Source organism: Epinephelus fuscoguttatus, linkage group LG14 (genome assembly GCF_011397635.1).
Source record: "Epinephelus fuscoguttatus linkage group LG14, E.fuscoguttatus.final_Chr_v1".
Classification (NCBI taxonomy): domain Eukaryota; kingdom Metazoa; phylum Chordata; class Actinopteri; order Perciformes; family Serranidae; genus Epinephelus; species Epinephelus fuscoguttatus.
In genome coordinates, this window is record NC_064765.1 from 8,979,778 (window position 1) to 8,993,778 (window position 14,001).

General features: G+C 42.0%; 1 protein-coding gene across 4 annotated transcripts in view; it reads right to left on the bottom strand.

The window, feature by feature from the left end:
• Positions 1 to 14,001, bottom strand: part of slc8a3 (solute carrier family 8 member 3) — a 188,886-nt gene that overhangs the window by 18,757 nt on the left and 156,128 nt on the right. The window contains exons 1-2 of one of the 4 annotated variants that reach the window (XM_049595500.1): positions 1,223 to 1,286; positions 1,049 to 1,126 (exon numbers count right to left, since the gene is read on the bottom strand). The exons of 1 other annotated variant lie outside the window; for it this stretch is intronic. Coding sequence is in view for 2 of the 3 variants with exons in the window: in XM_049595497.1 (XP_049451454.1) it covers positions 1,049 to 1,126 (78 nt within the window). In the remaining variant the exon portion in view is untranslated. Of the gene's footprint in view, positions 1 to 1,048; positions 1,127 to 1,222; positions 1,287 to 2,656; positions 2,675 to 14,001 lie in introns of those variants that run through there. 2 more of the 4 variants (XM_049595497.1, XM_049595498.1) reach the window with 2 other exon arrangements.

Sequence of the window (14,001 nt, forward strand, 5' to 3'; positions counted from 1 at the left end):
TCTTAAAAAGTCCCTCATTGTTTGATCTAATTTTCTCTAAGTGCAAAACATGACCTAATTCCTTCAGCCACATATCAAATGTTGGGAGCTTCTCAGATTTCTTCTTCTCAGAAACTGAAGCAGCAATTTTTCACCCCAAATAAAGCAGGGGACACTCCGCCTTAAAGGCCTTAGCAAAAAAGTCAATTAAATGACCCCAAAAAGTTTGCAACCTATGACATAGCAGGAAGGCCTGTGTCCACATAGCGAATTTTTCTCAGTGTCAGTGTCTTTTTCAATTGCTCCCATTGAGAGGAGCTCCCCATGGAGAGCGTATGTGGCCATCTAGAGAAAAAGCATCACATCCAGAATCTATTTCAGAGCGCTCCGCCTTTTTTGTGAGGCTGGTCCAAGCACTTTAAGTTGGAAATCTCTTAACTTTTAGAAAGGAGCCAGTGACATCACTGCTGCTTCTTTAGCTCGGCTACTGTCTACAATCACAGCAAGACAGAAGAGCTAAGCTTTTGGAAGCATAGCAGCTGACTGACAAGTATTTTTATAATTATTTTATATCTTGCTGTAAGACAAATATTATTGGTAATTAATTTAATATATTAGAATAGGTCTAGGAGAATTAATTGTTGTACAGCTTTATTCTAACAGGGAGCTACATAACTGACTTTTACTAATATATAGAGAAGGGGTGGGAATAAATAAGTTTGTAGTTCCTTACGCTCATTTTTGGACATGTAAATCAAATCATATGCTGGTTTCAGTTTTCATGCTTGCTTTAGTTACCTATTTTTCATGTCTGTCTACCACTATATGATTATTTTTTTTATCTGCTACTTATATGCTCGAGATAAACTGCTAACTAACAAGCTACCTAGCAAACGTGTCAAGATATACTGTTGTCATAGAAACAAACAACCGCCCTCCACCGCTTTTCTGCTGAAGAAAAACACTATGTGGACACAGGCCTTAAGTTTGATATGCCAAACTACATAGGAGAAACACTTATTTGTAACATGAAACTGCTTTATTCAGCGATTTTATGAGTTTAAATCACCTTGTCTGTTTGTTTTGGAGAGGAAGAGGCCTCTGCGGATAATTCGGCTCCCGGTATAAACTTCCTGAACGTCTGGATCTTAAGTTGTCAGAGAAAAAAGGTAAGCACAGATTAGCAGGCGCTGGGCCGGCAGCCCATCTCTGACATACCAAACAGTGTTGGAGAAACACTTACTTGTAACATGAAATGGCTTAACTCAGCATTTTTACCGGTTTAAATCACCAGGTCTGTTTATTTTGGAGAGGAAGAGACTTCTACGGATAATTCCGCTCCCGGTAAAAACCTCCTGATCAACAACACAGAACGAATCCTAACCAGGAGAAGTTCCAGCTGGTTGCAGTCTGCAGTTCTCACCACTAGATGCCACTAAATCCCCCTTAATTGTTCACTCTATAAGGACTTTGGCTCAATCAGAACAAATGTGGCATTTTTCCGTATCACACTGAACACAGTCTTTGGACACAAACTGGTTGTGACATGCCGACTGTAGCTGAAGCAACAATAACAAGTCAAATACTTTCGGGACCTTCCATTCAATGTCAGTACTCTTTAAGGCCTTTTCTCATTGTTCCCTCCTAAATCCAACCTGATCAGTCGTTCTATCAGCCTATCAGACGTGTCCTGGGTGGCTCTGCTGTGGAGAGAAGCCACAGTGCTTCACAGAGCTCCTGAGTGCACTGCTGCACACTACAAAGAGCGCCATAACATCAATTCTGTGCTGTCAAACTCTATCAAGACGGAGCGGCTGTGCATCCAAAGGCCTCTCATCCCGCTGTGTGTGTGACACCTCCACTGAGCCACCTGGTGCAGGGACCTTGTCATCTTTTATACGAACCTCGAGTCCCAGCCTGCTGCTCTTTGCTGACAACACGCTTACCATTAAATATTAACGTTGCCATTAAAGATCACAGCCCGGTCCCCTTGATAGGAGGGCGTGTCGACAAGCGCACACACACACACATACAGAGGCATGCATAATATACCAGCTCATGAGTTCCCTGCACACACACACACACACACACACTTTTAAGCTAAATCAATTACACACCACAGTGTGTACCCTCAAGTCCTGACAGGATTTCTTTTGCTCATGTTTAAAAATTGATTATCCAGCCATTCCCCTGCTCTGTGCTGCGCCGCTACATGACACAATTTCCTTGACAAGGAAGAGGAAAAAATAATAACACAATCCCACAAAGCTAATTAAATTCTAATTTTGGAACTGCAGGTTTCTTATCTCGATGGTTATCAGGTGTTTGTACCTTCCTCTCGACTGCAGAACATGATTTATGGATTTATGATTAATTAATCCGCTGATTAGCGTGAAAATCCATCATTAAGTGCGGGAGGGAGCAGCGAAAGAGCACGTTGTTTGTACCAGTGACAGGAGAAGGGGATAACAACGCCGGCATGCAGTTTATTTATATCAAACCCTCTAAAAGCACCGACTCCAAATCTTCATCAGCAGCAAAATAAACTAAACTGTCGCCCTGTGAGATTTCACATCATGCAGCCGAGACGGACAAACTCAAGGCTGATGTTTAAAACCACGGCACACACAGAGAAGATGGTTAGTGGGGATGCTTAGAGGAAGAATGGTCAGCTTACCATTGGCTAACAACCGGGCTGTGGACGAGAGGAGGGAGGGAAGAGGAGGAGGAGGAGGAGGAGGAGGAGGAGGAGGAGGAGGAAGACAGGGAGAAAACAAAAAGAGGATGAGCAGTATGCATAAGAATGTGATGGCCTCAGAGAATGGCTGGTATTGACCCTGAGGTGTAATATATATGGCACTGATTATTCATCTGGCTGAGGGAGAGGATAAATATGGTGTTTTGTAGTTTTTATGGGCAGGAAATGCTCGATCGAGGTTTATTAAGGAAAAAAATGTCCGATAGAAATCAACAAAATGGCCGGATATTTGGCGTCATGATCTCCAGCTATGAGCATAACATTAACTCAAAACTTTATCACCCCCAGCTGCTGTCAGACGAAACCTTTATTAACTGCTGTTAAACAAGTTGGGAATTAAACAGTGTTCGACCAACATGTGCATTTGCCAGAACTTGGCCTTTTAATAATAATAATAAAATATTTTATTTCCGATCCGTTTTGCTCGTCTGATGTGAGACAGAATTGTTAACTCGTCCCACTTTAGAGGAGTGGAGGGACTCAAAGGTTGGGACCCGGATAAATCCACTGCATCATCATATCGAAATAAAAAATACATAGTGTTTGTCTTTAAATGAATTAATCTAAATGTGGCGAAGATAATGTGTAAATATCAACACAGAACAAATTAGATACAAGTAAGAAATAAATGATTTAAGCAACAGATCTTTTCAAGTAACGTCTGAAGTCAGGCCTGCAATCAAGGGCACATAACAGAAGATAACACATTACACGCTGGACCACTAGTACAAAATGCTTACACTCCCAGACTCCTAAGTGGGTGTGGTCGTCCCCAGAAGACTTAACACCCACTCACACCTGGACCCATGTAACCCTAACGACAAGCAAGATGGCTGGGTGGGTCAACGACTCACATGCGACCTTAACAACTCTGTAGGGTTCACACCAACACATGAGTTTAAAGCCTGAGACACCGCACCAGTCCTCAAGAAACTCAAGCAAGTCCAGTTGCCTACGATATAGCACTTCTGTCTACCATGACCTGGATGACTGAGAATCTTCACTGACATATACAGAGAAGAGAAGGGAAATAAACACAGCAAGGTGCTTCATCTAAAAAATATTATTACATTAGTTTTCACCCTGAAAGAATTTCAGTACAGGCTCCCAAATCTTATCAAACACAACACCTCTGTCCTCGTCACAGACTCCCAGTCTCTCCAGATATAACATGTTTGCCATTTCATTCAACCATAAATCATATGTGGGAACAGAGTCCATCTTCCACACTCGTAAAATTAACTTCTTTACAATCATTATTCCAAATAAAACAGCCATTTTTTGGTATTTGCTTGCAGAGGATAAGGAGGTAGTCACTCCAAGGATACTATGAGTGGATCAGGTTCCCAAACGTTCCCAAAAGCATCAGAGAAACAGTGAAAGAAGCATGTGCTAAATTGCTAATTGTAGATTTACAGAGGTTACAGACAGGTGTAGCGTTTCCCTGGAATAACCGAGCCCATGTAAAGTTTTACTGTATAAGACCGAACAGTACTGTGTATTCCTTAAACATTCATCCCAGACTTCATCTGTTAGTTCTACATTCAATTCGTCTACCCACGCCTGTTTCGTTCCTCAGGTGTCCAGTGGACCACTGTTTAGTAGGATCTGACAGAAATAAGAAACTGGCCCCTGGTGGACGGGGTCAAACTTATTTATCACCTCCAGAGGCTCATGTTTGGACAGTATTTCAAAGTTGGGCAAATGCTCTCTAACATAATCACAGATTTGCAGGCATCTAAAAAAAAGTTGGTACAGAGAAATTGCAAACAGCTCTGAATCGTGCAAATGAGGCAACGTTCCCTCTAATATAAAAGGTGCTTGTTCCCTATTTTGCCACTAGCTTTAACTGCTAGCTTAATGTCCAAAATCAGCCAAGTGACTGATCTTGTCAGTTGTTGCCTGATCTCGTGAGAGTGTGTTGCTCAAACAGAGAAATGTCACGAATACAGTTAATTTTCACCTGGGCTAAACCAAATTAGGCTACATTATGGCGAGGGGAAAAGAGGCATTTTTCAAAATGGTGTATATGAATATTTCTGCACACTGGGGTCCCTAAACAGTCTTAATACTGCGTAAATTGGGTATGACTGGAAAGCTGAGACTCTTGTGGATTCAATTAGCAAAGTTCTATTCATATGTGATGAAGTTAGTCTCCATGGTAACCATTTAATTTCACTGAGACCATCTGCAATTGCACATGTTGGTATTAGAGCTAAGGGATGGGTGGTGGTACAGTGGGTGATGGGACTCGGCTCGACTCGGCCTGTCCATAACTCCTAATGGCTGGCCTGCCTGAGGTCAATTAATTATATATACACACATGCGTATATTATAATAAATAAGCTTAATAGACTCAAGGTGATCTCTAAATTTAACAATGAATTATTTGAAAGACAAATAAATTTGGGAAATTTATATGATTCTATTTCATGAGGTAACACTTGCAGTGTTTGTTTTCTGCTTCTACTTTAATTACATTAAATATTTTTAGTGTCTAAATTAATTACAAGATGTGTTTGTCCTCCAGATCGCTGCTGTGTATAAAACAAATGTTATATTTTGTCTTCCTCTTTACAAACCTTAAAATATAGCCAGTGTTGCCACTGTCAATATGGCGGAGGTAAGGGTGACAAGATTTTATTTGACAGCTTCAGTTGGGAGGGGAGTCGGTGTATAAACAACAACAACAACAACAACAGCAAATCCTGCTTCAGCCTGCCATGAATCGCTGCCAGCCTGCCTAAAAACCTTGTTAGCATGTTGGAGAGTTTTAATGTCTCTCAGAGGCCTAAATGCTGCTGCAGAGGCTCTGTTATTCAGCAGCGACGGAACCCTAATAATGATTATCTATCAAACATATCAGAGTCATGAGCAGATATGATATCTGCAGAATATTAGAGCTCAGATTAAAAGACAGCGAGTGATATTAGGTTTCAAAATAATATTATTTGCAGTAGGAAGGAAACACATTGACCCACTGACACAGACACACTCGACTCGTTTACTCTTATTATATCACACTTTTAAATCAATATTTTCAATACACAAAGAATCAGAGGGGCAGTTGGAGAGCGCATACCACCGCCAAGGCCGACAGCCCAGTCCTCTATGATATGCAGATCTGCAGGGTCAACCACTACATATGTCTGGATATATTTCTGTAATATCTCTGGTGGAGTTAATGGCAGCAAATTCACATTTGGATGTAAGAAGAACTAGTTGTATGTGGTTGTCAAAAGTGGTTGTCACACTTTTCACTCTTGTGTGAACTGCTCATCGTCAAAACATCTTTCAGTAGTCATTCCTACATTAAATGAAAGCTTAAGGTCTTGGCTTGAAATAGGTGTCCCTTTCATTTTTACAACTTACTGTAACAAGAAGTTATTAAACATAAAGCACAGTCTGGCAAATTGTGACAACCAACCCTGTGATGGGATTAGTTGTCACAAAAGAGTAACGAGTAATGAGTACTAGATTACATTGTTAGAGTACCGACCCCAAAACTAGTGATAGTGTGATCTTTAGGGATGGCGCCCAACTGTCACTTAAAGCGACCGCACACTTTTTTATGTGTAACTTTAAGTTTTGATATAACTTAAAGAGTGAGTTGCTTAAAAATTCATCCTCTATACAGTGGTCATAAATGTTGAAATTACCCATAGAGACCAAAGCTGTTTTGTTTTTTTTGTAACAGTCTGTAAACATGTTTATTTCTGCTGTCTATAAGGACTGACTGGCTTTTGGAGCCAGCCTCAAGTGGCCATTAGAGGAACTGCAGTTTTAGGCACATCCAAGTTGGCTTCACTTTTCAGAACCGGAGGTTGCTGCTTGGCTACAATAAGCTATGTTTTGTCACTATTGAACATTACTATTATCTAGTGGTTCCCAACTGGTGGGTCATGGTCCAAAAGTGGTTCACGGGTCCATTCTGAATGGACTGCAAGTGACTCGAAAATGGTTTGGCTTCAGAATCTTACGGGATGCGAACGTGGCCCTCTCGGGTAGAAATCCATGTTTGTTGGACCCATCCACCACCACTCTGACACACCCCAGTTGGACTTTCGTTGCCTTAAGTTTCGTCCTTGTCCCACCACGTCCCTCTGATGCCACCGGACACCGTTAAACTATAACCGCAACTGGCCACGTATCACGCCAACATTAATGGATGCCTTTTTTCATTGGTGTCTGACGCTACAAGTCACTGCCCAAGCGCCAGATTTTGACGACTTTGGAATGAGATCGGGCTCAGACAGCAAACTAGCTTGACGACATGGCCAAACACAACTATGATGATTTATTCAACTGTGTGGACCTTGAACTAATGACTAGGGAGAAATCTGAACACCGTGGCTGGACCAGTTGGGAACCACTGCTCTATTGGATTTAGGATGCATGGCATTTATTCTCCAAAGGCATAATGCCCATCTCGCACTGTAAGTGAAAAATAATTTGCATACCCGCCCTGCGATTCCGATCCACTCCAAAATTTAATCTGTTCTTACTTGCCGCGTCCTAAACCCTTTCATTTGGTGTCATAAAAATCGGGCTGCTAGTTTTTCCATAATGCTGCTGACAAACAAACCAAACTGAAAACACAGCCTCCTTGATGAAGGTAACAGAGACAAACAAATAAACTGAAACAAACATTACAACATAAACACAACATGAAAGCAACTATAAAGAGGTCTTACTTCATATAAACTTGTTTTGAAGAGACTTGTCTTCTAACAAACAATACTTTTATCTTACGTCTAATATTGGACTTGCTACATTATTATCAGATCTTTTAATATTCTGTTCTTTGATATTAGTCCCGTTGTTGTATTTTTAACTGTGTCAACAGTTTTTTCTACCCGTCATGCCCCACAGCTGTCCAAGGAGGAGGGGTCTCATTTTGAATTCCCTCTGAGGTTTCTTCGATTTTTTTCCCTGATGTCTTAAAGAAGGTTTTGTTGTCATCTCTGTCATCGTAGAGATTAGAGGCCTGTTAAAAGACATTGTGTTTGATATGGGGGTATACAAATAACTTTCAGTGGATCAGTCTGGTGTTGTGATTAAAAAGATGCACATCAGTTGTAGTCGTTTAACGAAGGAGCAGACTCAGTCAGATGTGGTATTCTGACTGGCAAGGCTGAAAACCATCGACTATAAACATCCACGCAATGTAAAAATAAACTGCACTGATGATGAAGGTGCCTGACACAGATGCTCTGGACTATCACGCCTCTGTCTTTGCATTTAGATTGTTTATCTGCATGCTGTGGTTGTAGAGCAGATCAGTGACACAGCTCAACACGCTCAGATGCCTTCGGCAAAGTGTAAACCATAACTAAACGGTATGATTAAGAATAAAAAGAGGCTCGAAAAGTCATCCAGCCAGGCAGATAATTACATGACAGGATACGCCATAAGTGGATGATGAGAGAGGAGAAAGCCTTCTCGTGCTTTTCAGCCTCTAGAGACTCGCGTTGACATCTCTTCCTTTTGACGTCTTCATCGGAATTTCTCCTTACACTCGTGAAACAAGGACAAAACGTTCACGCTCTTAAAGGGATCAGACGCTCTGAAGGACAAAACAAAACATGTTCCATGAACGGTCCGGCTAATTCTGAAACCTCTTTCAACCCAGACATGATACTAATTAACCTGTTTGTGTTCAGAGGCAGCTTATCAACTTCCTAAATCAAATACAGTCCACAGTTAATCATCATTAGTAGCTAAGTGCATTAATTGCTGTGGGCGACTTGCTTCATTATCATTAGTACTAGCCGAGCCGTGCTGATCTGAAACCAAGTGTGGTGTGAACCAAGCTGTGGTGAGTCTGAGTGTCCGGATCCCAGTTAGTGATAACAGTGTGTCATTTAGTAAAGGTCGGTAAGGGAACAAACACCTTCAGATAAATAGATACAGACCGAACAAACACTTAAAAGATATACAGATACAGAACCATAAGTACATAGAAATAAAGACACACAAACGCAAACTCAAACAGGTTTTGAGTGTCCACATCCAGAAAATTTCCTGCATTCTGGTGAATTTGAATGCACCAGTTTGTGCATTTTTGGACCATTTCATGGTGTACTGGTCTTCATTCATTCATTTATTCATTACTTAATTCATTCATCTTCCGTAACTGCTTATCCTGTTAGGGGTCACAGTTGGCTGGAGCCTATCCCAGCTGACATCGGGCGAGAGGCAGGGTACACCCTGGACAGGTCACCAGACTATCACAGGTCTGACACATAGAGACAGACAACCATTCACACTCACATTCACACCTACAGACAATTTGGAGTCACAAATTAACCTGCATGTCTTTGGACTGTGGGAGGAAGCTGGAGCACCTGGAGGAAACCCACGCTGACACGGGGAGAACATGCAAACTCTGCACAGAAGGACTCCCCACCCTGGGTTTGAACCCTCTTGTTGTGAGGCGACAATGCTAACCACTGCATCACTATGTCAGCTTTCATTTTGGTCTTTAATTTTGCCAAAATAAAGATCTTCTGCTACTTTCATGTCTTTATTGAGGGAGATAAATGCACATGTTCTAAATATTGAGGGGACGAGACCCCTGCTATTCTTGCCCTTGCTCCGAAATACGTCAATACATCAGGATACTGGAAATAGATAGAGATGCTTTTGAAATGCTGTTTCATCTGGACTTTAAAGCCCAGTGTCATTTCTTTAAATTGCTTGTTGATTTGCCGTTACACTGTGGCAACAGGTTGAGCCTGGTTTAACTTTCTTGCTGGATCATCCTGCATTATTTTTTTCATTTTTTATTTTTTGCCAGATCTCTATAGTAGCCGTTTCAACGCACCAAAGTTCCTTGGCCACTTAGTTTGTTTCTCGGATTGACTCCTGTTTCTGTTCCTTTTCTGAAGATCCACAGTACCCACACGAAGCAGGGAAAAAAGTTGAAAGAGGTTTATTGAGAATACAAAAATGGCAGGCCCAGTTCTTCCAAAATTACATCTCATACGGTCCACTACCGACTTGATGTCCTACTTCTATATATTCTCACGTATTCCCGTTACTACACTCCAACACTGCATAACAGAAACTTATTACGATCCAAACCAATACAAACTTCAAGCCATCTTTACACACCACGTTGTCTCCTTTTGTCATGCGCACCAAACTGCCTTACAGCACTGTACCTGGCGTAAATAACTTGTGCTTGTATTCTAACACATAAATAAAGTGAATATAAACATAACCTTAGTGTAGTTAACTACCATGCGCTATTCAAAATATACAGAAACTGTTGTGCAAACTTAAATAACAGCAGAACCTATATGATATGTCATATCAACACTTACATTTTTAAGTATTGTATTTTTTTAAGTATGTGCTCAAGTGGCTCGTACCCCCACTGCATCAAAGGAAGTGGGATGAGCTATTCTGGTCATTCCTAATTTCTTTTATAGACAAAGTGACTCATATTTGGAACTTCAATGACTTGGAGTGACATGAGATCCTCCCAGTTGACTCATCAGCAACAGAGTGAGAAAATATCTGGTTCTTTGACAAAAAGTCAAAGGTACAAGCCTGTGTACTTGTAAACCATTTGGGGGAACGAGTTAACTACGACTCCCAGAGTGCATGTTGGCAAGAAACATCCACGATCAATATAGTGTACACTTAACCTGTTATTGATTTTTTACAGGTGTGACTGTACATTGCTCAGCTTCCGTGCTGGTGCTCCTGCCTGCTTCTTCAAACTGGTGGCGTGCCAGCTGGCATGTATCATATGTGATACATTCACTATGGATCAATACCTCATACAGCCCCGCTTTACAAGATCCAGACTATCCCTTTAAGTTGCATTGAGGATACCTTTTTAAAAGAAAACTATAAATGCAGCACTATCGTCTGTCTTAATGCTGCCTTACATGCCAGGAAATGCAGCTGTGTGCCACCAAAAGTCAGAGTTTACAAAATGATCCGGAAGGAAAGCATTTGTTTGTCAAACTTTAAGAATTTTGAATATAAACATAACTTTGTAAACAGGTCACCTTTAATTTTCAACCTCATTCAAAGCAATAACTGATAAATGAACTTAGCACTAGAGTATAGCAACAGATTTGCACATACACACAGACTGACGCACACACACACAGACACACACACAGATGCAAACATGCAAATGTAAATATGTCCTCACACACACAAACGACACTTAGGATGCTCATAAATGAGCAAACACACACAGCCAAAGAGGTGTTTCAAAAGCAGACTCATAGTACCGAGATTACGCTCACAATCCAGAAGGTTGTCATTCTGCCAGCTGTACAATTGCGATAGGGAAGATTAACCAAAGGGATGTAATTGGAGGGGTGGAGGAGTGTGTGTCTGTGTGTGTGCATGTGCGAGTGTGTGGAGGAGTAGGGTGGGGTGTCTGTGTTTAACCGTTGTCATCATCAGCGTGTTCTCCTGCGCGCTCGGCCGAATCAGATCTGTCTCGTTACAAAAGAGCGAGTCCTTCTCCGGCTCTCTCTCTCACACACACACACACACACACACACACACACACACACAGCCGAGCTCTGAGTCACAGCGTCAATACAGCCGCTAATGCACGCCTTCTCTCTCCACAGCTCATTAAGACAGAATCATCATTTGACTTATCAGGGCTATTCTGGTTTGCCGAGGCCCGGAGGTGGATCTGCCTGGAGCTGCATGTGTGGATGGGTGGAGGGAGGGAAGACATACAGAGGATCTGGTGGATGCTGGAAGGAAGGAATGGAGAGATGGCTGAATGGATTAATGGAGAGATAGAGGAATAGGAACAAGGCATGATGGAGGGATTGGTGGAGGAATAGAAGAGGAGGATGCAAAAGAAACAAGGGAATGAATAAGTGGAGGAAGCAGGAGGATGGGATTTGGAGGGATGGATGGATGGATGCTTGCAGGGATTGAAACGAGGGATAGCCTGGTGGATATGAAAAGGAAAGGGAGAAAGAGATGAAAGGATTGAATGGGTGGAGTCACTGGCTACTGTTTAAAAGGAGGAGTGGATGGATGGATGGATGGATGGATGGATGGAGAGGGGTGTAGGAGGTGCTGAAGAATTGAGAGTCTCGTGGATGTAGGAAAGGCGAATGGATGAATTGGTGAATGGATTTATGGAGGGATTGTCAGAAACACGGGAGGTAGAAGAAGTTATGGAGGAAGCAAGAATCGAATATCAAAGATGGGGTGTGGAGCGATGATAAATAGATTTTTGGAGGGATAGAAGAGCGGCTACATGGACAGATGATTGATTGAGAGACGGATGCAGGGACTGGTGGAGGTAGGAGAGGATGAATGGCATGGAGGAATAATGAGATGGGAGAAGGAAGGAGTTGAGTTATGGGGGAAAGGGATGCACACCTATGGCGGCACAGTGACTATTAAAGCAACAACCCTGCGACTAATACGCAACATGATCCTCCACCTGAGCCACAACCAAAGCAAGGGTGGAGTACTGAAGGAATGTGACAGGAAAGATGGGATACAGAAGAATAAAGGAATGAATGAATTCATGTGAAGGAGGAAACTTGTGGGAATTGGAAGGTTAGAGGTTAGAGGGATGAAGCAGTGGTGTGGTCTATGTGATACCCAGGTATACGCCTTATACCAACTCGGAAAGCTCCGAGATCTACATGTATCCATTTAGAATTACTGCCTTGGGATTGTGCGCCTCCACGACCATGTCAAGTTTACATCCATGTCTGTGAAAACATGGATGCTTCACACACACCTTCACCTTGGTAACACAAAAGATCTATACAAGATATATACAATCAGCCAATCGACCAAATGTCTCCCCTTTTGTTCCAGAGATATGACGTTGAGTAAAGCTATAGAAAAAAATGTTTTTGCAGAACATTATGATGTCACAGTGAAGCTGACCTTTGACCTTTTGGATATAAAATGTCATCATTTCATCATTTTATCCTGAGAGACATTTGTGTGATTTTTTTTTTTTTTTTTTTTTTCTTAAAGGTTATTTTTTTGGGCTGTTTTGCCTTTAATGGACAGGACAGAGTGAAGATTGTAAAGTGGGGAGAGAGAGAGAGAGAGTGGGGGGACGACATGCAGCAAAGGGTTGCAAGCCGGAGTCGAACTCGCGACCGCTGCAGCGAGGCATCACCTCTATACATGGGGCGCCGGCACTATCCACTATGCTACCAATGCCCCATTTGTGTGAAATTTTGTCATAATTAGTGTATAAATTCCTGAGTTACAGTCAAAAACATGTTTTGTGAGGTCACAGTGACCTGTGACCTCACACATTGTAATCAACTCATTCTTGAGTCCCAGTGTACGTTTGTGCCAAATTTGAAGAAATTCCCTCACAGTTTTCTTGAGATAACGCATTCACAAAATCAGACGGAAGCAAGGTCAAAGTGATCTTGACCACTGACCACCAGATTCTGATCAGTTTACTCTCGAGTCCAAGCGCATGTATGTGCCAAATTTTAAAAAAAATCCCTCAAGGTGTTGTTGAGATACTGTGTACATGAGAATGAGCAACCCAGTCTCACTTCTAAATCGTCAAAATCTGGCACTTGGGCAGTGCCTCGCGGCGTCAGACATTGATGAAAAAGCTGTCCTTGAACCTCGGTATGATACACGGCCAGACGCTGTTAAAGTTTAATGGCACTCAGTGGGGGTCAGGGGGAAACGTGGCAGGACACAAACGAAAGTTAAGGCGACAAAAGTGCAAGTAGGGTGGGCAGGAGACTTTCACCTAAGAGAGCAGTGTTTGTGTCCTGCAATGCTATAAAACCAAACCCTGTTCTATTTTCCTAAACCCAACCAGGTACATTAGCAGTTGAAGGCAAAAAAAACTTAAATTCCTGGTGTTTTACAGACGCAGTGCATTTTATTTTGAACGAGACTGTATGTAAACAGTAAATTTCCTGCGAAAAACAGAAGTGTACTTTGAATGAACACAGTGCATGTAACAGGCTGAACTTGACACGGCTTTCCCAGAACGCACCCAGGGTACCTTTCACGTCCCATTTGGAGTGAGAATGTGTTGGAATGAGACAGATGAGGTCACAGTGACCTTAAACTTTAACCTCCAAAATCTAGTCCCTTCACCGTTGAAATTCCCTCAAGGTCTTCTTGAGATACTGCATACAAGAATGGGACGTATGTACATAGGTAGTTTGTACGGACAATCCAAAACCATTGCCTCCAGCCTCAGCTGTTGTGGTGCAGCTGTTTCTTTGCAAAATGCAAAAAAAGGAATATAGTTTTGTGAC